This window comes from Schistosoma haematobium, chromosome 4, assembly GCF_000699445.3.
Source record: "Schistosoma haematobium chromosome 4, whole genome shotgun sequence".
In the NCBI taxonomy this organism is placed as follows: Eukaryota; Metazoa; Platyhelminthes; class Trematoda; order Strigeidida; family Schistosomatidae; genus Schistosoma; species Schistosoma haematobium.
This window is the reverse complement of record NC_067199.1, coordinates 30933094-30960589: the sequence shown is the minus strand read 5'-3', so window position 1 is coordinate 30960589 and position 27496 is coordinate 30933094. Positions and strand designations below refer to the sequence as shown.

Sequence of the window (27496 nt, the reverse complement as noted above, 5' to 3'; positions counted from 1 at the left end):
TATGATGTTTCGTGACTCAGTGTAAGACACTTCTTCAGAGAATATATAGTGTTCAACTTGTAAAACGGTAAGAAGTGTGTTCGATGTGCTTTTCTGGACTATACTTCAGCTTTTGATTCTATACCAAGACAACATCTACTTAACAAGTTAATCAGCGTCAACACTGACAGCTGGATAACCAACTAACTATGTTCCTACGTCTGTGGAAGAGAACAATACACTGTGGTTGGAGGAAAGTGTTCAGAGTCTCTACCGTCTCATGAAGATGTACCAAAAGGAGCCGTTCTTTCACCTCTTCTTTTCTCTTTTTTTTCTGCATGATCTGCCACCTTCCAGAGAAAACACTTTTTTGAAATATGTGGATGATCTCACTACATGCATGCCGATCTCTACCTCTTTACGTCCCGTAGAAGTGAATGAGTTTTTGTCTCGTATTGATTGTTGGTCTATTGTTAATGGTCCCATACTTAAACCGTCTAAATGTCAAGCTGTTAACTTTAGAATGAAACATGAACGGGATCTAAACACCATTTTGAGATCTCATAATGCTTGTGCCATTGAAGACTCTTTCATAAACACAGTGTCGAAGGTCAATTATCTTGGTGTTAACTTTTCCTCTGGTCTCCCTTGGTCTTCTCATGTTTTGCTGTTATCGAAGAAAGTTTTTCGTCTAACTTAATACGTAAAAAGACTGCATGGTCTTTGAATTACTCGTCATTTACTCTTACAATTTGTCAATTTCCGCATATTACCTATTATTCTTTAATGTTGTCCATTATCCTTTCCAGGGCTTTTGAGAAAAGACTTTGCTGTATTTCGGAGAGTGCGGAAGGCGGTTAGCAAGGTTTGTGGCGAATACTTTGAGGTCATAGTTAATATGTTTGTGGCAGGTGTTATCAGATACTAACCATCCCCTTCACTAATATCTTTCTTCTTGTATATCTTCTGGTTGAACAAGACGTAATTACATTAAAATCCAAGCACACAAGCAAAAGTATAAAAGTTCTATAATACCTTACTTAGCAAATATGTTCTGTGACGAACAGGTTTTTAGAGTTAACCTAGTCAATAACCTACATACTTAACATGTCTTTAATTTTAAAAGTTGTACAGCTTTTCAGCTTTTTAAACATTTCTCCTTTTTTTGTAAAAGAAACTTGTTGAAATACCTTGTGCTGTGAATTCTATATTGTACCAAAATATAATATTGAATAAAGCCATTAATAATAATAATAATTCTTCGATTGTTCTTTTGTAATATTTAAACTTGGATTAATTTTTATTTGGTGATATATAGTCTGAAGAATTGACATATACTGAGTTACGAAACATCAGGAAATCTGATTTTTCTACTCATTGGGATACTACAAATATGTTAATTAATTTATAGTGAATAACAATCTTTTCTCATTGTCCTAATAATTAAAAATGAATTATTTTCTTGTTTCGTTTGCTCAATAGATCAATCGAATATCTCCTGATTTTCACTTAAATTTCATTTTAATATCATTACTTTCATGTTAGTTAACGTAATATTAGCTAAAAATAAACGTCATATATTTGTTTATCTTATATTCATATAAAAAAGCTACATCATTTTTTGGATATGATATAATTACCTAACTTGAAAGGAATTCCAATGTATGTTCCTTGATAGAGTTAAAATTCGATATTTCACCCTTTATTTTTGAAGAATAACATTGATGTTTATTAAGATGCCTTTGATTGCCTACTTTTTTTACACGATATTCACAAATTTGTATCTACATAGCCTGCAGTACTTCAAATAATCTTTATTACATAATGTACTCTACCGAATTTTGAGGTGGAAAGTCTAGAAAACTATTAATAACTAGATGACAAAAAACAACAACCATTCAGTTGAATGAATTTTATAGTTTTTAGATTATTATGTTATACACCTTGTTTATTATGATCATTTTTATGATATAAGAAGATACCAAAAACTTGATTAAAATTCAATGATGGATAGTGGCTAGCAGTGGAATCCAGGACGCACGTTTCGTCCTATTTGGGACTCGTCAGCTGGATGTACCTGCATCTCAGAACGAATGGTACTGGGTTCGAATCCCAGAGTGGACATCAACTCCGAGATGCAGGTACATCCAGCTGACGAGTCCCAAATAAGACGAAACGCGCGTCCTGGATTCCACTGCTAGCCACTACCCATCATTGCTTACAAATAGCTTGTGAATTAAGGCAATATCGAGGCATGCGCACAGTATGTACATATGCCAATAACAGACTGATCAATCGCAGTCTTAAACCTCAATGGGAAGATACAAGCCAAACAATATCAAGTGAATTGATTAAAAGTCATTTCACTGTTATAAATGTTTTATAATAACATACTGACCGTAATTATGTATTGTCACAATAGTTATAAATCTTCAAATTTCAAACGAAAAATTAAATAAGATTTTGTGGATATTGACTTTTAATTTTCCAATAAAATATATACTACTTAAATATTTAAAATTAACATTGTTGGGCAACAATATCATAAAATGTATTCATTTACAACAATATCGAGTTAGTCTTATCAATTGAATCATGCGTATACATTTAATATTTTATCTTGAATTTAATTTATGACTATAGGTATTGAATTATGAGTTAACTTACATGTAAATGCTGTAGACAGCACCAATTGTTTGATAACTTTCCCATTCCAATCAGCTAGTTCATGATTATGTAAAAACATACTTGCAATATCATTTACACTGATGAACTCATTCACTTCTGTAACTTCGTTGTTATTTTGTTCTTTTTCATTATTTATTGGAGTAATTTTAGAATTATGTTGGTTATTTGAATTTGTCCCGTAAAAGTTGTTAAACATAGCTCTTTGTACATGACTTGAAACGCAATTCGGACTAGATGACTGAAATTTAAAAGGTATATCAGATAACATAAAGTTCTTTTGTATATGCTTAATAATTCATAATATTTTACTTAGATATTTAAATGTATAACTGTTAAGATTGATGCTATCACGAGTTCACTTAATCTGCGAACGAGAAACAAGACTCGGTGACCAAAGACCAGTAAGCTAGCCCAGCCCCACTCACTAGAAAGAGAAGTCCAAACTTGGAATGAGAAGTTTATTCTGCAAACAGCCGGAAACGAACAAACACAATTCAAAACGTATATATGAAGTACAAAACCGTCCTTGGGGAGAGTTACCAAATAGCATACTAAAAGACAAAACGGATAAATTGTATTTAAGATATTTCCCAGTGGGAAATACGACATGGTGACAAGAGCGCCTTTGGCGCGAAAAAAAGAAATTCAAAATTTCTAAATAACATTACAAAATTAGGTCTTTTTCCAAGTGAGTTCTGGGGATTTAATGTCCCCAACAATAACAGCTATAGATATTAAGTGTTCTTTAGACTTCTTTTTAGATATAGCACATTTTACGTTTCAGCTTGTAACTAAAAATGAAAGGTATATTTTCAGATAAATTTCAATGTTAAATACGATAAAATTGGATTTAATCTATTATATCTATATGTTAACAGCAGAACACTACTGAGATATAGTAAAGTTTTTATGAGACATTTCCTCGGAAAGAGGATCATCAGATGTGTACTTTCACCTAATCGTATTTTGAATAAATCAGCTAACATAACGTTTTACAATCAAATAAGATTACTAAGCCTTATTTTGACAAAGTTAAGATAAATTCTACGTTTATGTTCACATAAGAGAGTTTTGACAATTAACATACCATAAGTAATATTTGAATATTGACAGAAGTAAATACCTATGTAAAAGACTAATAGTTGTATCCTCATTTTCAAATCTCAGAAGCAATGAACTTAAATACCTGGGTTAAAACATATATTGTTCTTGATTGAGATCATGAACCGATTGATGTTAGACCACCAAAATTGAAAACCTGGGAGCACTGGACGGCCGTTTCGTTCTATTGTGGGACTCCTCAGCAGCGCGCATCCACGATCCCGCGAGCGGGATTCGAACCCAGGGACTTCAATCCCGCGCGTGAACGCTTAACCAACTAGACCACTGAGCCGGCATCCAGTGGTGATAGTTTCTAACATCAACCAATCCACGAAATTACGCGACCAACTTCCATTGTACTGAGGTAGATACCTGTCTCTACCCGACAAGGATTAGCTCCACTGGTCACGGCTTCTCACTAGAACTCCGAGAATTCCCTCACGAAGCTAGTCACTGGTGAGCACATGTTGATTACTAGTATAGGGGTTGTGGAGATTATTAAATTTTTGATTGATTGTTCTGTTTTATATTCAATATATAATGAATTGTATGACTGTATATCCCTTACCCAATGATATTTTCTTTCGACCAGAACAATCATATAAGCAAGAAAATATATGAACTTATATCTAAAGCTTATTTCTGTACTCCAGAAACAATATAAATATCATTCAAACCTATTTATTACTATGAGTGAAGTCTATTTTCGTTTGTCGTTTGTTATTTAAAAATACTAAGGCTAAAATCAAACAGAATGTATATATTTACCTACAGGATCGTTAATCTAAATTAATTTCTGTTATAATATAGATATATCATAATTAATGAGTTAAATTCAAGTATAATTAGTTTTTAAATTTTCCATATTTTTGTATAGAATATTTAATTAAAATAGTTTTCATATAAACATTCTTGTTTCCTCGTTAGTGACTGATTATCCTTCTGATATCATCTTTGTTTCTGATTAGTTATCTTAACATTTTACTAATAATAAAAATGATGTATCATTTTACTTTAGATTGTTTGACTTTAAAAAAAATAAATTTCTTTCTGGTTGTTTTATTTACATCACAATTAGTTTAGTTCCATTTAAATAAATTTCTAGAAACATTATCCCTTGTAATCATAATAAGCAGAGATGAGTGACGGTTAGCATAGGAATTCACGATGCACGTTTCGTCCTATTTAGGACTCTTCAGCTCAGTACACTTGCATTCAAACAACTAATGCAAAAATGAATTCCTTTTTGCTTCATAATGAAACATCCATCTTATTGAAATTCTAAATAGTAGTTAACCACAATTCACTTTCGTGTTATAAGCTTATTCTAAAAATAGTCTGATTTGCGCAGTTATCTACAACTTTAGTTTCAGTCTTTTTTATTCTGATAAATACTAAAACATTACTTTAGAACAATACTTTACCAAAATCGTTGTAACATACGTTATCAAGATTTTCTTTTTCTTTAAACAATTCAATTTTTTGAAAATCATAAACTTAATGACTGAAAAATTAATCCAACTTATATAATAAACAATTCTTTGACTTCAGGTTACTTCAAGATGGGTGCTGTTTACTTCATTGTTTACCAAAGTTTCATCTATGTATTATTTAGATCTTAAATATGATGACAATAACAATAGATCAAACAGCATTAACTGGAATATATTAGTAAATTTCTGCATTACGAACGTTTACATCTGATTATTTACCTATACTTTTACTACATTTCTATAAACCTAAATTTTTAACAGTTGTAATCAACATTCAGCAATGCTTTAGTCAGATAATAATAGTAAAGTAGTTAATCCACAGTTTTCTTCAAAAATTGTATGGTTTTGAAAGGTTCTGGTAATTGTAGGTAAACGTTTGTATGAAACGAAACACTACACAGTATATTTTGATAATCGTTTATAGCTTACACGGCAAGCGAATCATTTTAGTAGAGAACAAAACAACCCCATTGTTTTTGTTTCGAAGAAGAATGTTATAATATCGTTAAATACTTTTGATTATCTAACTATTAACAATATTCTATTCATTGGATATTATTTGTTATAAAAAGTAAATGAGAAGCCATATTGCCAAGAAGCGTAGAATTTCTTCACCAGAAATTTGTAAAATATTGTAAATACAGGAAACAATTTTCTGTTGAAATCAGAACAATCAATAAATATCTCTTTCTAGGTAACTGACCATTTCTGTTGAAGTAATATTAATATTTCACTAGACAGATGTTTTGCCATGAATGTTTTCATCGAGGATGGTTGTAGTAGAGAATATTTTCTCTTATATAACTGTTGACAACTACCTAAATGTTGGCGAAGTAAAATGTATATTCAACAGAATCTTGAAAAAGTTTTTCTTATTTCGGTAATTCGGAATACTCTCGATTTATACCTTAGTCAATAAAAGGTTATTTCGTAAAAATTAGGTATCAGTATACGTCATTGCTGTTTATTCACTTTAAGTGTTCACTCTTTATTCTTTTCATCTAGAAACCTCTGTTGTTCTGAATTTATCAAATACAATGATTATTGTCAATAACTATAACAAAAACATTCTAATTCTGTGTTTTCTTTTGAGACAAATTATATCATTCTATTCAGAGATTTAATCAATCTGATCGCTAAACTAAAGTATATGAATAAATATAACTAAGTCAATATAAAAAGAAGTGTAGTGATTTGGGTAGAGTTTTGTTATCTGGGCTGGAAATTTTGATCGTGGAGCTTCCATTGTTCTTCTGAACAACAGTGTCAGGCAGAGGTGAAGTATTTGGATTTCTCTATATAAGACCCACAGCTTCTCCTGTGGACTTCAATCTTTACTAATTATTGTTGACCTTTGACTTGTTATTGTCACTTTATTTTGCTTGTATTTCCCATTGATTTAATTCTTGGTCCTATATTTGTCCATGATTTTTCTAATTGGTCGATAGATTGAATCTATGTCAATTTGTTTGTTGATTGCTGATTTACCTGAGTGTCAACCTTCTAAAGCTTCTTTGTATTCCCTCTTTTCAAGATGTCAACCTTTTCCCAGTCAAATATGTGTTCTCAGTTTTACACATGCATTGATATAAGCAAGAATATGTCATGATGTTTGACTGCTAATTGATGTTTGTATAGGCCAAGATGAAGGTAGGCACTCACTTTGTCTAATGTAATGTTTTTTGTAGTTGGAAAAATTTATTTTGTAGATGATTTTTAGTATAGTAATTTATATAAGAACAAATTTCATCCGATAAAAAGGTTGAAAGTAGAAAGAAAGAAAGAAAGAAAATATCTTTTATTTGGTAAATACTTTTATTGCCATACTTCCTTTGAATTAATCATTCTCATATATTACTTGCTTCTTGACAAGTTTCTTCAGTACCTGTTATGATATAGAACAATATCAGTTTTATTCAAAAACTCAGGAAATCATTTTCTTTATAAAGTCAGTATAAAGTGTTATGTAAACTGCTTTTTTTCCCAACTATCTATAAGACACGTTGCATGCTTCTTAATAAAGAAAAATAGTTAATTTTTTATAGAGAAAAATGTTTTCGGATTTAAATACTAATAATAATAATAATAATAAAGGTTTGCTGTATGCTAGCGTGATTGATATTTCTCACAGAAAAAAAGAGAGAAAAAAAAGTATATTATTGACTGATTAAAACTAAGATTTAGATTTTTCCCCTTTGTTACAATTCACAAAATATAGGAATAGATATAACTCTCTTAACTTACCACTTTTCTTGATGATACATTGATAGTTGATATTTCTGCCGATGAAATTATATTAGGTTGTAAGTTAGCATTTGTTGATGAGTAACCATTGAATGATGAATGTAAAAGTTGATTATGTTTCATTTGTTCATTATTTGATTTTATTATTTCTGGGAAATCGGTAAAAATCGGTGGTTCTAAATATATTGGTAAATATAAGCTAGCATGTACTAAATGAAAATTATTGCCAACTATTTGTGCAATAAGTTTTGGTTCTTGTGTAAAGCTATTACAAAATGTAGTATTGTATGGGGATAAAATTGTACTGCACACAAGGTCGCCTAAAAGAATCTGAAAAACACAAAACACATATAAACAAACATCCTGTAATTTTTACTAAATTGAATCAATAAATAATTTATTCAGTAATAGATCTCTTACTAAATTTGTAACATTAGTAATATATAATTGATAACAACCTGTGAATTAAAGTGTCTATATTCTTGTAAATTGATTGAAGTCGTCTGAATAAACATTGACTGATTTCATTTATTCTTTTGCATGGTGGAGAAGATTTGCAGTTCAGGTGGATGATTTTGATGGAGTATTGTTCCCAGAGCTGGATAGTTTGGTCGTGTTGATGATGTCGTTCAAAAGAAGAATGAAAGCTCCACAACCAAACCATCTAGCTCAGAGAACAAAACTCCATTAAAAATTCTTTTGTACCAACAAAAATTTGAAAATTAACACCGTGATTATAAACTGGCGTTTCTTTTTTTTATTATCACCAATTTCCTTGCTGCTAAAAACTCAAATTGTTAGGATAGAAATTTGATATTTGTAATACGCAATTTATAGAAAGCTACAAGTCAAAGTATATCGTTTCGAATGCATTAGTTGAATGCGAAATTACAGAGCGAAGCATAATTCTAAATTTCCTTGAGTGAAAGTATTTTCACTGTGAAAATAAGCGAAGGATATCTGTGGCTGGGATATCAATTATTTCAAATGATTTGATTTATCGTATAAAAAAGAGAATAGATGATTATTGTTGATGCAGATCGTATTTTATGGAATTAGAAAACCTAATACTTTACAATGCTAATTATGGGTGTCAAATTGAAATTTAATGTCACACCAATTGTTTTTCGTTTGTATGTTTTTCGGGTTGGATTTTTATCAGTTCAAAGATAACATTATCAACAAATATTAGAGCAAAATATACTTAGCTTGATGGTTCTAACCTATAAATAAGTCTGCATCAACTTTTACAGTAGTGATCACGTCTGCTTCACCCATATCTCATAATATCCACTGAACAATGTCATTATGTCACAAAGTGTATTGAGTTTACTTACTGAATCCATAGCCTCCAATGAAGGTGAGACAAAAATCTGGTATTAAATATTTTGATTGACTAGTTATGTCTCATATAAAACCTTACATTTAATATTTATTATACACTTTTCTTGACATTAACACATCAATAAATCAGAGCCAGTTTCACATTTTTTTTAGTTGAATTTGATTTATGGATAGAGAATACTAAATATATTCGGAGGAGAATAACATAACCAGATTCTTTGCTATATAAGAGTGAGTATAACTTACTGATATTTCACAGATATATTTTATACAAAGATTCATTTTAAAATTAAGTCATCTTGAGTATTAGCTTTCACAAATTTATAAGATGTATGATTAGCCACTAGAGGAAGTCAAATAATAGATGAAAATATTACGAGGTAATGCATGTTGATTTATTTGTATTATTGAGTTCACTCTTCTTATACAACTTTCGTATAATTGAAATTTGATCTAATTACCTAATTTATAAGACAGATTTATCCACTTAATATTCTCATAATAAGGTCAATCTATAATGTCCCGTCACATTTACGTGAATTATTAAAAGCTTTGACAGTCTATTTACTTTCTGTATCGATTGACTTTATATAATATATAAATGTATTTAGAAAATTATCTGTTTGTATATATAACATTCATAATATATCAAAATGTTCTATGAATTTTCCTATCAGATACATGTCCTTATCTAATATATAAAATGTCTCATCAACTATAGAGATCAAAAATTTGTGCTAACATACTATTGTGTTGAACAAGCTAAATTTCAGTTTAAAGACGAAGTTTATACTGGTATTTAAATTAAAGTCACCATAGTTTCCTTACACATCCTACTATATTTCATCTGAATCTCTAACTTACATTTAATTTATTCCTTTTTCATTTTTATCTTTATTTTCATGAATATATTTCAATAACATGCATTAATTTCATTAATTTTATCTGGATTACTATTATTTGTTACGTTTGGTCAAATTCTGTTCTCATTGATCTACTTAAGAAATCACAACATTATCCTTCAATTTGTATCAAACTTTTTGATTTTCAGTCGTCTATATATGTACATGTTTAACGAGTCCGTTTAGTGAGTTCACGATCTCATACCCGGACTCGAACACAGGACCTTCCGTCTCGCGCTCAAACACTTAGTATCTAGACCACTAAGCTGGCATTCAACGGTGTTAGCGTCTAACTTCAATTGTTTCATGATCTCACTCAACCACTCATCCATTATTTGAGGTAACTACCTGTCTCTATCCAACACGGATTATACTCTACCGACCCTGGGACTGAGTACCGCATGCGGGATCGTGGATGCGCACTGCCGAGGTGTGTCACACTAAGACGAAACGGTTGCCCAGTTCTTGCAGGATTTCAATGGTGATCTAGCTTAAGTAGTTTCATAATTGTAACTACTAAAAATTACGAAAATCTCCACGAAACCACATTCTAATAATATTTATAGAATTTTTCTTTGTATTGTTCACAGGATGTGACAAGATTGTGAAAAGTACTTATATCCGGACGTATAATATCACAAAGATGAACTTCATGGCTTAGATATAATTTTTGGGAAATCCAGTTAACGGATCTATGTCTCACCCATATTACAATATCTATCTATCACTTGAAATATTACTAGTTCTACTACCATTACATCCGTTACTAATATCAAAATAAGATTTATTAGAAAGAGAGAAAAAACGATAGTTGGAAGATACTGTCTTTTAAAACATTTGATAAATCATATAGTTAATCAAATCTGACAATAAGTTCTTGCAGATAGGTTTAATCAAATTTCTTTTATCTCTTTACGCAAAACAATATTAATTATTGTTGTTTTGTTTCTGTCTAAGTAATCTTTAGTATTTTTATCGTTGAATAGAAGCATTATTCCTATTATTGTGATGATTGTTACCTTCATCAACAGCTTGATCACCTTAGCTTTTGAGACATAAATACATACTAACATTATTTACAGGTGTATACGTAGGGTAAGTACTACTCTAATATTATTGTGCTTAGCTAGAAACGCTCTTAATCAGTTAACTAACCAAATAATATAGATAACGTAGAAACAAAAATAACAAGCACAAAAATACACAAAATCCACACACATACACATTCGAACCGGACAGTTTTCCGATGTAACTCTGAATTAAATCATTTAGGCAGTATAATTTTACTAAAAAGTAAAACTTGAATGAATCAAATTAATTAAATCTGACTGACTTTTTTCATTTGGAAGTAGCTATTATATATTTTTATCTCTAAAAGTTACTATCAAGGGAACTGAAATAAGCAACTGAGAGATGGATTAAGGTAATTATTAAACATGAAAGGTATTATGAATAGTAACCGGAAAGTTATCAGGTCGATGTTTTAAACACTGATGTTAGGTAAATTATTTCCTAATCACATTTTAGTGTTTATTAGAGTCAGTTTTATAAACAATTAGAAACAGTGTTAGAAAAGTTCAAGTTTAAAAAATATGTATAAACAACTCAACAGGATCTTTAGAGAGATATATGTATGTGTAAACTGAAATGCTCATTTAATTGAGGATTTGATGCCAACTCAACTTCTAATGAGTGTGTGTTTTCATCAGAATCATACAAAAGAAGTGTTAAATATAATCCGTATTCACGTTTCTACGGTCAGGGACAGTGAGTTTGTGTCGTTTAAAATGAAACCCATAGAAAATGAATATATTCTTTTCTAGTCTCTTATCAATTCATTACTACAGGCGTAAGTATAGATTACTTATAATGTTCAGTGGTTTTGAGTATCAGAAATTTTGAATCAGTCCATATGTGAAATATGGGGTTGTCCCATTAAATAACAGAATGATTCGTTAGTATAAAGAGGTTTCAAATGCTATTAATCCATAATAATTGTTGGGTTTAGAATCTGGAATTTAAGTAAACGACTTTTTTGGTATACATTAAATCATTAGGAATTCAAATCTCTTAAATCATGATCATTTATGAAGTATCCAATCTATGCATTATATATTTGTGCGATTTTAACATCTACTGTACAGTCCGTCTATTTTGAAAATTCCTGCATAAGTCTGAGAAGTTTATCATATAAAATGGATTGTTATTTTCTTATTTCACGAACTCAGTTATATAAATTTTATCGGAAGGGATTTTGTGGATCTGTTTGAACTACACTTATAATAATCATCTGCTCACTACTGACTGACTTCAAGAGGCATTTCCTGGAGTTCTAGTGAGAAGTCGTTACCAGTGTAGTTCAACCAGGTCTTTTGTGAGATGTCAGCTCACTGAAGACAATGGTGTACGGTGGCGCAATTTCGTGGATTGGTTGAAGTTAAGCTTAACACCGTTGGATGCCGGCTCAGTGGTCCAATGGTTAAGTGCTCGCGCGCAAGACTGATAGGTCCTGGATTCGAATCTCGTGAAGAGCGGTACCGTGGAAGTGCATTGCTCAGGAGCCCCATATTAGAACGAAACGGCCATCCAGTGCTTCCAGATTTTCCATGTTGGTCTAGCTTCAATTGACTCATGATTTCAACTATTGAAATTTCTAAAATCTCCACAAAATCCCTTCTGATAAAATTTATATAATTGAGTTCGTGGAATAAGAAAATAACAATCCAAGCAGTTTTAACTATTGCCATATTTTATGGATGACAACTGAAGACCATCGGTGTAATTATACTTGCTATTACTAAACCAGGAAGACTTAGCATAAAGAAAAATTATCAACAGACTGTAAAAAACATACCTCATCGAGATAAAAAGAAAGATCTCAGCATGTGTGCAAACTATAGAGGCGTCACAATACAATCAATATCAAAGAAAAGTCTTCAAGAAATTGTTGCTGAACCACATTAAAGGTTTCGGAATTCGTCACCATACATCAACTTTCTTGACTATGAGAAATCGTTTGACAGTGCGGATAGGAGGATCTTATGGGAACATCTTCGGCACTATGGAGCACCTGAGATAATCTTCAACATCATCCGGAACTTATACGATGAACTACTATGCAAAGTCATGTATGGAGGACAGCTGACAGACACATTTCAATGATCAGTGTCAGACAAGTCAGTCTGCTCTCACTCCTTCTCTTTCCTCTAGTGATTGATTGGATCATAACGACCTTTAAATTTCAAGGGAAGCACGGAATACAATGGACAGCTTGGATGCAAGTAAACGATTTTGACTTCGAAGATGACCTATCTCTTCTATTCTATAAATGACAATAATGAAGATGAAAACAACCAGTGTAACAGCAGACTCTTCATCAGTAGGCCTCAAATATGCATAAGGGATAAAGCAAGATCCTCATATACAACAGGAAGAATACCAACTCAACCACACATGATGGAGAAGTTTTGGAAGAGAAGGAAATGTTCACATACCAGAACAGCATCCATCAATGAACAAGAAGGATCTGATGCAGACGTAAAGGCAAGAATTGGCAAAGCAAGGACAGCATTTCCACGGTTTAAGAATATATAAAACTCGAAACAACTGTCAGCCAACACCAAAGTCAGAATCTTCAATACGGACGTCAAGACAGTTCTTCTGTATGGAGCTGAAACTTGGAAAACTACAACAACCATTGTCAAAAATGTACATGTACTTATAAACAATTATCTACGCAAGACATTGGATTTCCTTTGGCCGGATATCATCAGCAACAACTTTCTATGGGAGCGAACAAACCAATCTCTAGCTGAAGAGGAAGCTAGGGAAATACGCTAGACGTGGATAGGATCTACATTGGGGAAATCATCAAACTGCTTCACGAGGCAAGCCCTAATTTTGAATCCTGAAGACCAAAGGAAAAAAGGCAGACTGAAGAATACATCGCGTCAGGAATAGAAGGAAGATATCAAAAGAATGAATAACAGTTGGAAACAATCAGAAAAGAGCCCAGTACGAAGTTGGTTGATGAATTCTGGCTGTCGGCCTTTGCTCCATAAGGATGAATAAGCATAAGTAAGCAATTAATAATAATAAAGTGAGTAGTATAACTTGACTTTTAATTTGGTTAGATTTAATCAGAAATATTATATTTTGTTCTTAAGGCAGACACATTACTTCATCTTTATTGTTCAGAATAACATATATCAATTCTATTAAGAAAATCATTGAAGTTTATAGTTTAGTCATGTTTAATTTAAAAGTCTCAATAATAAATACTCAGTTTTAAGTTCGAAATATAAACAACCTACAATCAATGTAACTATATCAATTCGAATGAATCACTGTATTCTTTTTTGTGGTAATTATTTATTTCAATCAAAATATAAGATCATTGATGAAGTTTACACTTTATGTAAAATTAGATATAAGAATAGTAGAGAAGCTTTTGTTCCTTTTTTGTATTTTCCTCATAAATTTGAGTTACATTTCACACTAAACTCTGATTATCAAATTTGTATCGATCTTCTATGTTATTTCACTAAGCTCATCCACCGTATATGTACAAACTTCTATGTAACTTATTTCATTAGATTTGCTTGTTACTAACAGATCTATATTCTTTATTATGATTTTTGTTTCTCAATTTAAACTTTCAGGTTACCTGGTAGGTATAACGAAAAATACAAAAAAAGGGTAAAACAAGATGTAATCAATATCCTCGTCACCTTCATTGTCGTTATCATTTTAATTCAGTCATCGTTCAATATAAAAAAAATTTTTTCAAAAAAGGTAAAACAATTTCACTAATTGATTATTTTTTTTCCCAGGAAAAAAATTTTTTTCTCCCTGAAGTGAATCAATCTATAATAAAGGAGAGATAAAAAGGTCATTTGAAGTGACAAATGTGTGAATATACTGTAGGTAAAAATTTAATTGAAATTCCAATCGTTTATTTTGTCTTTCTTCTTTGAATAGAACAAAAAAATAGAACAATTCATGAAGTAAAGAATTGAATCTTCGGTGAAAAAAAAATCAATGTTCAATAGAGTAGAAGAAAATTTGGAAACATAATTATGAATGTCTAAATTTAATTAAAACATGTATATGCATTTATTTCAATAAATAAATCATTTAATAAGATTGAGTTGCTAAGAAATTGATTAGAAAAAGAGGAGAAAAAAGAAGAAATTGAATGGGAATGATGATTAATTAGGCGGATATTTGTATAATATAACTACATATAAATAATGATTAGTTAAAAGTTGGTATGTGTATAGTTATTTTTTCCTATCAGATAACTAACTGGTTAATCAATTGAAATTTATATGTATTTCATAAATATAAGATTCTCACCTATACTTGAGTTTGTATATGCATAAATTATTAAGCGCTTTAATTAAGTTATTTAATAGACAATGTCATTAGGTCGGTGGAAATTTATTTATATCTTTGCATTATTGTTATCATGTTTGTATGATCACGAATAAGTGATCATGTATCTAAGTGTATACATATGTTCCTCTTACTAACTTATATGTTGGCTAGTTAAATCACTCAACATATATATATGCCTCTAAAATCTCATTCGTTTGGACTCATTCACATCCGTATTTACTTGTGTTTGCATCGTGTACTTGATGGTCTTTTAACTTATGCTGTACGTTGATAAACTATTGTCATCATATCATATTATATTGCCTTCTGAAATTTGTTTAACGTTGGAGAGTTATCTAATAACGATTATCAGAAAGAGTGATGTACAGAGTATAGGAACTATCTCGAAAATACTCAACTACAATAGTGTGATGAATTACTATTAAATTTAATGTCATGTTCGTTACCGAACAGACAGTGAACAACTGTTAATTCGCCGTAAATATACAACAGATCTTTCAGTTGTATAAAAGTTGCTGTATTTAAAATAAGAACAAAATAACTTAAACTTAGGTAATTGCAATTAGATAACCCACAAACTCCTCATCAATCCAATATCTCCCTTCTTTGTTTTTATAAGATGTCTTGGTTACCGACAGGTAGTTGGTTAAAAAATATTTGAATGATTATTTAAACTTTGCTTTCATATCTTATACAATTATCATTCTTAAAGACCTGCCAAGCAATAAATCAGCTTATACATATGTCGATTAAATCGACTCTCTCCATTTACTACAATTCTATGTGTCACACAAGTGTCTTATTTAGATATTTTATGGTACTCCTAGAAAATCAAATATCCGTATATCGTTTACAGTTAGCATCCTGAAAAAAAATAAATTAGAAGATATGCTTATCGAAGTCTACATGAAATGTAGAAAGGGGATGTAGAATGAGAACATAATGAAAGTAAAAGTGAAGTACGGAAAATTATACTAAGAATTTAGGTTGAAAAAAATTAATAAGATGACATTAAGATTGAGAGTCAAACTTAATAAAAAGGATAATTGAGTCCGCATTACATTACGTAATCCATTGATTTTTATACCATTTTGTGATAAGCTATCACTTGTGTCTGCCCAGTTATCTTTTCAGGACGTAAGATAAATAACCTTCTGACAACCGGAGCAACAATTAATATGGAAGCGTAAAAAGTCAGCAGAGTTTGAGAGACCTAGAGGACCGTTTAATTAGCTGCAAAAATGAGAAGATACTATCTGGAGGTGCTTGGAATAACTAAAACTCATTGGACACAAGCTGGACAAAAATATTAGCTACAGTTTAATTGTTGTTGTATCCTATTTATAAAGAAGAGAATAGATCAAACACAAGGGTTCACACTATTGCTCTCCAAAGAAGCCAAAAAAGCGCTCGTTGGATAGGAATCTTATTAATTCAGGACAATCAGAACGTCCTTCAAAGGAAGGGAATATAACGAATGAAACCAAGAGCTATGCACCAATCAATGATAGAAATGAAGACGATAAGCATCAGTTTCACAAGAGGCTGTTGTGGATTGTAAAGAAATTTCAACGAAAGGACTTGACCATTATGAAGGATGACCTAAATGCCAAGGTGGAAGTTGAAAACACCGGTTTTGAAGATATCATGAGATAACATGAACTGGTAGAAAGAAACGAAAATGACGGGGAACATACAGATGTATTTGCTCTCAAAAAATAGTGATAGGTGTTAACAATTTCCCCGCCGACATATACGCAAAGTTACATGAGTTTCACTGGATCACACCAAAGATAACGTGATCGACCATATTTGCATCAAAAAATGTTCAGAAGGTTCGTGAAAAACGTGAGAACAATAACAGGAACTAATATGAATTCAGAATACCACCTGGTACTGGTCAAGATGAAACTGAAGCTAAAGAACCATTTGACAAATGGAAAAACAACACTACAAAATTTTAATATAGTCCTCCTATGAGATGTTAACTAACTCAGCATGTTCAAACAAATTCCATGCCCTACTAGTTCTACTCAAAGAAGCTAAAGCCACTATCAAAAACAAACGAAAACGGATTGAAGAATTTCTCAAACATGCCAAAAATGACTGAGTCACACAAATCACCAACATAAACAATGGATCCCTATTAATACCATGGGAATCATTCAAAGAAAGAAGACACCAATCACTAACAGTCGAAAAGGAGAGGAGAAAATCAAGGCACATGTCAAATACATGGAAGCAAACAAGAGAGTGAAGAGAAGCACTATATGTGACAAACAGAAATATGTATACTTCTTGACAGCAACAGTGGAAAACTCTTCAAGAGGATGAAATTTGAGAGGACGATATGATACAACCAAGAATCTTGCAGGGATATATAACAAGCCAGAGCAATCAGTTATGGACAAAAATAGCAAACGTATCACCGAGATTCAAGAACAGGGAAAAAAGTGGGTAGAGTACTTTCAATAGCTCTTGAATAAACTAGCTTCTGTGAACCCACGGGACATCAAAGTAGCAAATACAGACCTCCCTATACATTTCCCTTCGGTAGCGATCGAAGAAGTCAGGATAGCCATCAAACAAATGAAAAGTGGGAAAGCAGCGTGACCAAACAGCATACCGGCTGAAGCACCGTAGTCAAGCTTAGAGGTAACTGCAAAAGGTGCTCCACACTCACTTCAGAAAGATTTAGGAGGAAGAATAAGTAACAGTGGATTAGAAAGAGGGATATGTCATCAAAACTATAGAGGGATGACAAGTCAATCAGTACCAGAAAACGTCTTAGACAGTGTTCTTGAACCGAATAGAAAATTCAGTGGACGCCCAAATTCAAAATCAACACACTGGATTCCGTAGTGATCGATCGCGAAACTACTAGCAATAAATTGAATAGATCTCATCACTATACATCAACTTCCTTGACTACGAGAAAGCAATTGACAGAGAGAATAGAAGAAAATTATGGGATTTTCCTCAGCACTACGGTGTATGTGTAAAGATCGTCAACATCCTACGGAATACATATGATAGACTATACTGCCAGGTTATGCATAAACAGTTCACAAATGTATTCCAAGTGCGGACCGGTATCAGACAAGGTTGCTCATTCTTGCCCTTTACCGTTCCTGCTCAAAATTGACTAGATTATGAAAAGTTTTACATCACAGGGGTGAAATAAATTTTGTTATAATTTTCAATCAACATCTACTTCCTACTACATGTGCCATTATATGTTTGACAACTAATATTTTTGATAAACATCATCAAGCTGCAAATAAAGTTTTCATATTGCTTGTGATAAATTTTAAAAAAAATTGTTATTCTTAAATTTGAAGTGCAAACCCTTTAGCATATAATTAAGATAAACCATCCATTTATGATGATGAAGGGAATATTGAAAAATGATCAACGGAGAAACCATAAGATCCCAATTAAACATTATATGTTTTAATAAATGATAAAACATCCTTATATTTACATTTTCACTTAATATACCATGTGAAAAAATGTCGACATGATCAAGCCTCACTAAATCTATATGAATAATTGATTTTCACATTTAATTGAGTAGTAATAATCTAAGTTTGCAGTTATTTGATCGTTCCTAATACCTTTTCTTTGAATAGTTCATATATGAAAATCTTATCAAAATGAACTATCATTTTATATCAGATCAATCATTAGCATTACTAAACTAATTTAATACTCTATAGTATAAAGAAAAAGAAAGTTTTAAATATAGAATATGTGCAATTTAATATTAGTAAATGTGTAAACTATGAAATAGATTGATAAAAATGTACTTTCTATTAACTCATATTCTTACTAATCCTATTCATATATTCATATACTCCATTTTAATATGATAATAGAATAATAATAATAAAAGTGAAGCATGATTATCATTTTATCTTACAGCTATTCAAGATTCAATATTATCTCGATTTACTAAGTAACTTTTTTTTCTTGATATTATTATATGAATAAGTATACACCACATAGTTTTGATAATCATTGTCTTCTTATTACACTATTGAAATAAGTAAAACAAATCTAAATTGCCGTAAGCTTTACGTCTACAATTCATATAATCAAACAAAGTTATGTAATCACAACATATTAAAACAGCTTTTGGCATTATAAACATATAGAATATTAAAAACAAATTTAAGACTTACTTTAAAATTTGCCTCTAGTACAATAGAAACTGGTGCACTCATAACAGATAATAATAAATTATGTATTTGATATATTAATTTTGCTAATAAATCTTTTTGTAATGTACTACTAGCATCTAAGCATAAAATGAATCTAGTTTGTTGTGTATTAGTGAAACGATCAAATGTAACTGATAAATTACAAATTTTAGCAAATTCTGATTTAATAAATAAATCTGCTTTACATGCTTTTTGTTCTTCAGCTGTTATAGCTAAATCTTTAAATGATGCTGAACTAGAATATAATACAGTTTCATTAATTTTTCCAAATGATTTTGAATTAAAAAACTCTTTATCTATATCATTATTAGTTTGTAAAAATGATGTTAATGCAGTTTTTACAGGTGTAATTGGATTCATTAATAAACCTTTAAATATTCTTAATAATGATGGTAATGATCCAACAAAACTAAGAAACATTATTGAACTCATAATAACAAATAATGAAAGTAAACCACCATGTCCAAGTAATTTAGCTAATTGACCTGAGTATAAACGCATGATACTAGTAGAGATAAGGAATGCAATCCAAAAAGCTATCATTACAACAAATGCAGGTAAACAGCATACACGTTTATATTTAATATTTGGATTTCCTATTATAAATTATAAAAATAAAAGAAGAGAGAAGTATAAATTATCACAACGAACATTTATAAAGATTGTAGTAAGTTTAACAGTTGAATTTATGATTCGATCAAAGCTAGACCATTATTGAAAACCTGAAAGTAGTGAAAGACCGTTTCTTTCCAGTATAGGACATCTCAGCAATGAGGGTGAAAGATCGTGTATGCGCACTGTTGAGGAGTCTCATACTATAACGAAACGGTCGTCTAGTGTTTCCAGATTCATAATGATGGTCTAGCCTTGATAGAATCACGAATTCAACTGTTGAATTATAAATTATACAAACAAATTTGTTAAAATATTTCTAGCATTATTATTGTTAAAGCATATAGTTCATAGTTTTTTTTTAAATTGAAATGCTCGAAATCCATATTGTTATCATGAAAATTCCATTTGTGAACTGTGGAAACAAAACGCGGATGTTATAGTTTTTTACATTTTAATTTCTTGCTGGACAATATCTGTTTCTATTATAGTTGTAAGGTTACAAAAAATTGGTAGGGAGAATATATTTTAGATTGGCGAGTTATTATCATTCGAGGGAAGTTAGGTAAACGTAAACATCAAGATTTATGTAATATCTGCTGTGATAACAGTCTTCAGGCCAAATTAGGGACATTTTTTAATAAGAGTGAGCAGATAAAGATGAAGGTGATTAGTAGATGTTTACACTACGTATCTCATGTAAACAATAATTATTAGGAATAGGATACCCACCCCCTATAGTTGAGAAGAGTATAACATGGTGGCAGTGATGACATTTCTGGATATAGATCACATTTCTACAATCCGTTTCTTATAACTTTGCCAAGTAAAAGGGAAGTGATATTATCAAAGATGTTATATCAAATATGTGATGCATTGTCTACCTAGTTGTAATGCTCATAGTGTACTAAACGAATAACAATTATGTTAAATTTAGACACAAAAACTTTCTTTACAAGCCATATAGATAAATACTGAGAGACATGGAGTGTTTTGAGTACGTAATATGGTTAAGAAATTGAATGGTGTGTATACTTCAAAACAAATAAACTTCCAAGAAGAAAATTTATCTGAATAATGAAATTATCTCATTAGAATTCTAGAAATCATCATTAGATTTGTTATAATCAAATGATAATCAATTATATTCACAGCGAATATTTTGAAAAACAACTAATGTATTTGTTCTTTACGAAAATAAAAAAAATACGTGAATAAGACAATTTGATGAACATTAACTAAAGTCGTCTAGTTATTGCATAATATCGGTAACTTTGATGTTGAAGAAAGAAGAAATTGAATACATTCTGTAAGTTTTGATCTAATTTCGCCAAATTTAACTATGAGATAACAAAACAGTTAATTACCTTGTGACTAACAGAAACATAATAACTTTTCATGATGAGAATTCATTTGTTGCCCTTAAAATAATACTTACTTGCCTACTTACGCCTGGTACTCCCAGTGGAGCATAGGCCAACGACCAACATTCTCAAACCCGCTCTGTCCTAAGCATTTCTTTCCAGTTCTATCCAATTTTTGTTCATTGTTCTAATGTCTGCCTCCATTTCTCGACGTTATGTTCTTTGCTTTTTCTCTTCTCCTTTAGCCTTAAGGATTTCAAGTGAGGGTTCGCCATGTGACGCAGTTGGGTGATTTCCTCAATAAGTGTCCTATCCACTTCCAGCCCATCTTCCTAATTTCTTCCTCCGCTGGGACCTGGTTTGTTCTCTCCCACAGTAGTGTCTGGCCGACGGACTCCAAATATCTTGCATAGACAACCGTTAATAAACACTTGTATCTTCTGGAGGATGGCTTTCGTAGTTCTCCAGGTTTCTGCCCCATACAGTAGAAATGTTTTGACATTTGTATTGAAAATTCTGACCTTGGTGTTAGTTGACAGTTTTTTCGGTCCCAGATGTCCTTCAGCTGTAAATATGCTGCTCTTGCTTTGCCGATCCGCGCCTTCACATCTGCATCAGATCCACCGTGTTCATTAATGATGCTGCCCAGATATGTAAAGGTTTGTACACCTTCTAAATCTCCGTCAAATGTGATTTGATTTGTGCATGTTTTGTTGTATCGGAGAATCTTTCTTTTCCCTTTGTGTATATTGAAACCTACTGCTCTCGAGGCTGCTGCCACACTTATCGTCTTCTCCTGCATTTGTTGTTGCGTGTGCGATAGGAGGGCCAGGCCCTTACAATATATTGATTACATTTCCAATTAAAATTAATAATTCCGTATACAGAAACAAAGTTCAACTCTAATTCACTCTAACATTTTAAACCTTTTTTTAAAATTCTTGTAATTGTTATCACGAAAACAGACTATGTTGTTGAAATCCAAATTCCATTTAGACAATGATCAAGACTTCCGACATAATTGGATATATTTTTTTTCACATAACTATTGTTCAATTCGATGTATTATACAAACATTTGACTAGGTTAATCAAATGGTTTGATCATTTATTTTTCTATTATGTTCATATGAAAGTTGATTGAGTTCTACTAATTCTTGTTTAAGTGATTATAAAATCACTCAAATGTTAATTAACCTGATATATTTGATAGTCTTATCGTTTATACTCAAAATCATTTTCATTATAGTAGCTAACTGAAATATTAAACCATTTCGTATTTTGTTCAAAAAATTTCAGAGCTTTATCCGAAAAGACTCAGTTCTAGTTTCAATAAGTCAATTTGTACTTTTCTTCAAGAGTTGATCAATAAAAAAAATTCAGCAGAATACTTACCAGAAGGTTTTCCAGCCCTCTGGAGTCTGATTAAAATTTGTCCATAATGTCGGACTAAACCAAACCACATTTTTTCAACTAATGAGAATAACGCTATATTTGTTGTTGAAGACGGGCATATCCGATGATATACAACAATAACTCTATTATAAACAATATAAACAAAATCAGTTGGATAAAAATTTGGAACATACTGATTCACTAAAAAATATTAAACGTACATCTGAAAGTGCTAAACATAACGTACTGACCAGTCGGTTATTTTTAATGATCTCTATGATAAGTGATTAAGAACATTTGATAGAAAGCCCTTGACTTAGCAACATATCATTCAACGACGTAGGATATCTACAACCATGATGATCTCAACTGGCAAAACACCTGGGCCATTCATTTTCTTTACCTATTTTAAGCTAGGCAAAACCGATTATCCGTGCATTAGAAAGCTCAATTAGCTCAATTGTTAAAAAAACTCCAGCGACATTCTATACAATGTGCTACAGCTATTGGTTGATTATCCAGATTATATATCTTTTGGTGTAGTTAGAATTAAGCAAATTGGAAATTATACATTAAATATAACGTGATAAAAATAATGTTCGGATATTAGAATTAGTCAAACGGTTTGTGAAAAAAAGAATGACTATTTTTAAGCTAAATGGATATAAGACGGAAATCTGTCATAGTGATGTGCAACGCTGCTGAGACTTATATTCTTAGTGTTAGCTTTAAATGATAACTTGTGTAACTTGTGAAACACGTTTAGCTTTCATCAAGTTTCAGTGTATTCTTCGAAGCTCAATGCGGCCTGCTTGAATATCTGGGCTACCTGTTCCTCCGATCTAGATATTTCATCAAGTTATCTGTTTTGTTATTTGTTTTAGCACATCATTATGTCTTATGTGCGCACAATTTATTCAGGCACGTTTATGAAAAGTTTACAACCTTTCGCTATACGTGATACAAAAAGGTACAATCAGCGACATCATGGTGGCTGGCAATATGCATTGAAACGAATGAACATTAATCAAATGTGGATTACCGAACTCCTAACATCTAACCGGTCATCATTCAAAATTGATCGTCACAATAGATCAAGGTATAAGAAAAGGAAACTTGTTGAAATACTTTATGCCGAGAATTCTATGTTGTACCAAAAATATAATGTTGAACAAAGCTTCTAATAATAATAATTAAAACCACATTCATAATATTACAAATTTTCCATAAAACGTTTATCCTTATTGAATTATTATTATAAAGAACAAATTAGCCTACTATAATCTTGAAACATTGTTTATCACTACAGGCCAAAAATTGTTAACAATTAATCTCTTCATATTTATGATAGATCTTAGTGCTTATCAATCAAACGATGTCTATAAAAATTATCTGACATTTCTTAAATACCAAATGACAAATTGACATAAACATTTCGTATTTGGTTTCAATTCTTAACGAATCACATAGTGTTTTTCTTTATTTCTTTTACTTAGAATCAATGAATATCACAAATCATATTTTGTATAGAACAATGTTTGATTGATTACACAATGAAAAATCGTAGCCAGAAGGAAATTCTGCTCAAATTAATTGTAACCTAATGACTATGAATCAACCAACAACAACAAAAAATGGAAAAAGAAAAAAAAACGGAGAAGAGCGTTTTGTCTGAATCAGTAAAGAAAAATCAAGTTTTTATTTCATAATTGATAACGATTGATTAACTTTGATTTCTCTCAAGAGATTTGATACTTGAAGATAATTTTACTCTTCAAATAATAATTTAAATCCTTGTTTGACAGTTTAAATTTGTAGGAAAGTGCTTTACAATTTCTTTTTTCTAAAAAAAGAAAAACTGACGTGGTTTAATCTTATGAACTTGTGATTGGTTAGAAAAAACCAAACTCACTAACACCTTTTCAACTTAGAAACAGATTTTTTTAGTAAACAAAAAAATCAAGTATCTTGCTTGTTCTCCCTAATACAAAGATCATATTGTACAGTGGGGAATTTGTATGTTTGCTTGAACAATGTCAGCTACTATAACTACACGATAATAACAGTGTATTACTTTTGTTTAGTTACATTTAAGCATGATCTTTTCTATTGGAGAAGAATTGAAAAATCTATCAGGTTAGTTTATAGCGATTTCGTAATATGGAAGCATATATATATATATATATATATATATATTGCTGAGATGTTCATGAATATAAAGTTTTAAATGAAGAGATTTCAGCGCTGAATAAATCGTTCTTTGTTGCAGCAGTAAATATGCTTTAAGAAAAGAAAATTCTTAAATTTCTTATATTAAATAGCTTGAGAACTTAAATGAGGAAGAATGTATTTGTAAAATCTCAGTGAAAGAATTTGAAGTAAATCCAACGTTTCACCTGGCAATCTGGTTCAAGCTTTTTTAAAGAAATAGCTTGAGAACTGTTCGAATATACACGAGAAATATAAAGGATCTGACAGATTCGGTACTAAAGTAAAATGACATTTTTATTGAAATAAACAGTAAGGTGAAGTTCAGAAAACGATTATGCGTTTTGATAAGACAGATTGAAAAGGAACGTATTTATTTAGTGATTAATTTGTCATTCGGATACTTTACTGATTGTATGGGATAAAGGGAGTTTTGTTTATTTATTGAAAATATTTACTATCTGTAAGCTGTTATAGACGTTTTGAAATTATATACAGTCCATTTTGATTATATTTGCATAATATTATTAAATGAAGAAAAGTTGCGGAATGGAATGCTTCAAAACTACAAAGTTATTCATCATCTTACCTGACTGGTGTTTTAGTATTTATTGACTTGACAGGATAACAAAAACAGATATTTAAAAAGAGTTTAATCCATTGAAGAAAACAGGCTATTGAATAGCTGGCACGTATAGCAATTGGTTTTTGACAAAATCGAGATCCTGTTATAATCAATGCTAAAATAAATATAAATAAAAAGAAATATGATTATATGAAGGCTAGTCATTGACTTTTATCTTCACAGTATTTTTTAACAGATAGAATGCAGAACCTTAATATTATAGACGGAAAAATATGAACAACATGGTATTTATACTTGCTTCTTCATATCTGTTTATGGGTATTTAATGATGTTTATGTATAGTTGCTGAAAAAGTTATATTTAGACAAATACAACTTTAGTCAGCTTTAAAACAAAAGTATCTCATAGTTACCAAATTTCTGATTTACCCTGAATGAATTGCAAACCCTTTTTAGTAAATCATAAATGACTTGCACTGACTCTACATCACTTTCCTTGATTGAAATATGTCAGTTCATTTGATAGCATCTTATGAACTGTTTCCTATTTTGTGAAGGTAATCTGGTACTTATCTGTCTTTATTTAACTATGATTTAATTTGCCACCAACAATATTATTACTTAAGCTTTCATACAAAACATAGAGAGAATATAATGTACGCTTTCTAGTTTTACAACTAAACAACAGTTAATAATACTAAACTTCGTTTCTTCACTAATTTTTTTTAGTAGGGAGGTTTTCATTTTCAACATACAGTTCTTTAAACTATTCTTCAAAAATGAATTGCGATTAAAACAAATAATTTAGTCTTCAGGAAAATCAGGTATTATCCGATTAATAGCAAATAACTTAAAATCTATTATTAAAACTTTGAATGATATATTTCCATAGTGTAAAGTAAAACTGTCAATTATATTTTTGATTGAGATCATGAACCGATCGATGTTAGACCACCATTGAAACCTAGAAAAACTGGATGGCCGTTTCGTCCTATTGTGAGACTGGTAACCAGTGCACATTCACGATCCCATACGCGGGATTCGGGCACAAGAACTTTGGTCTCGCGCACGAACTCTTAACCAACTGGACTCCTGAGCCGGCATCCAATGGTGTTAATGTATAACGTCAACTAACCCACTAAATTACATGACCATCTTCTATTGTACTGATGTAGATACCTGTCTCTACCTGACATATATTAGCTCCACTGGTCACGGCTTTTCACTAGAACTCCAAGATTTCCTTCACGGAGCTAGCCGCTCATGAGCACATGGTAATCGTAAGTATGGGGTTGCGGAGATCATTGCTTAAGATTAGACATTAACACTGTTCGATGCCAACTCCAGTGGTCCAGAGGTTAAGTGTTTGCGTTAGACCGAAAGCCCTGGGTTCGAATCGCGCTAGCGGGATCGTGGATGTGAACTGCTTACGAGTCCCACAATAGGATGAAACGGCCGTCTAGTGATTCCAGGTTTCAATAATGGTCCAGCACCAGTCGATCCATGATCTCAATCAAAGCTTAATAATCTCTACAACCCCATCCTGTTAACAATTATATTGTTTAATGAGCTGCTAAAAAGAAATCCAAATTTTTCATTACTGTGACATTAACAAAAATAATCGATTTGTTTAACAAGTCAACTGATCGCTTATAACATCAGATATATCTTTTATATACACTTTGAAGTTTACAATTGATTAATGTAACTATAACTCTATAGCAATTGATAACTGATAAATCATAACTTATTATCATTAAGTACAGACATAAATGTCCTTTACTTTACCTTTAAAAGTGAAAGAAAATCAAATGTGTAAATATGAAACAAAATATTATCAAAGATTAGAAGTCCACTAAATCTTATTGACTATTATGATTATTATTACTATTATTATGTTCTCAATTCTATGTCTGATAATCTGATTAAGTCATGCATTACTGGGTCACGAAATGAACG

The 27496-nt window shown here is 31.2% G+C and overlaps 1 protein-coding gene across 2 annotated transcripts in view; it reads right to left on the bottom strand.

The window, feature by feature from the left end:
* The window catches only part of MS3_00007847 (uncharacterized protein), a gene marked incomplete at its 5' end in the record, with an annotated part of 89776 nt that overhangs the window by 14739 nt on the left and 47541 nt on the right, over positions 1-27496 (bottom strand). Inside the window, 4 exons of one of the 2 annotated variants that reach the window (XM_051216192.1) lie at positions 2647-2905; positions 7506-7835; positions 22745-22887; positions 25542-25692. In XM_051216192.1, coding sequence (XP_051066759.1) covers positions 2647-2905; positions 7506-7628 — 382 coding nt within the window. Of the gene's footprint in view, positions 1-2646; positions 2906-7505; positions 7836-8728; positions 8784-22744; positions 22888-25541; positions 25693-27496 lie in introns of those variants that run through there. The other variant, XM_035732945.2, reaches the window with a different exon arrangement.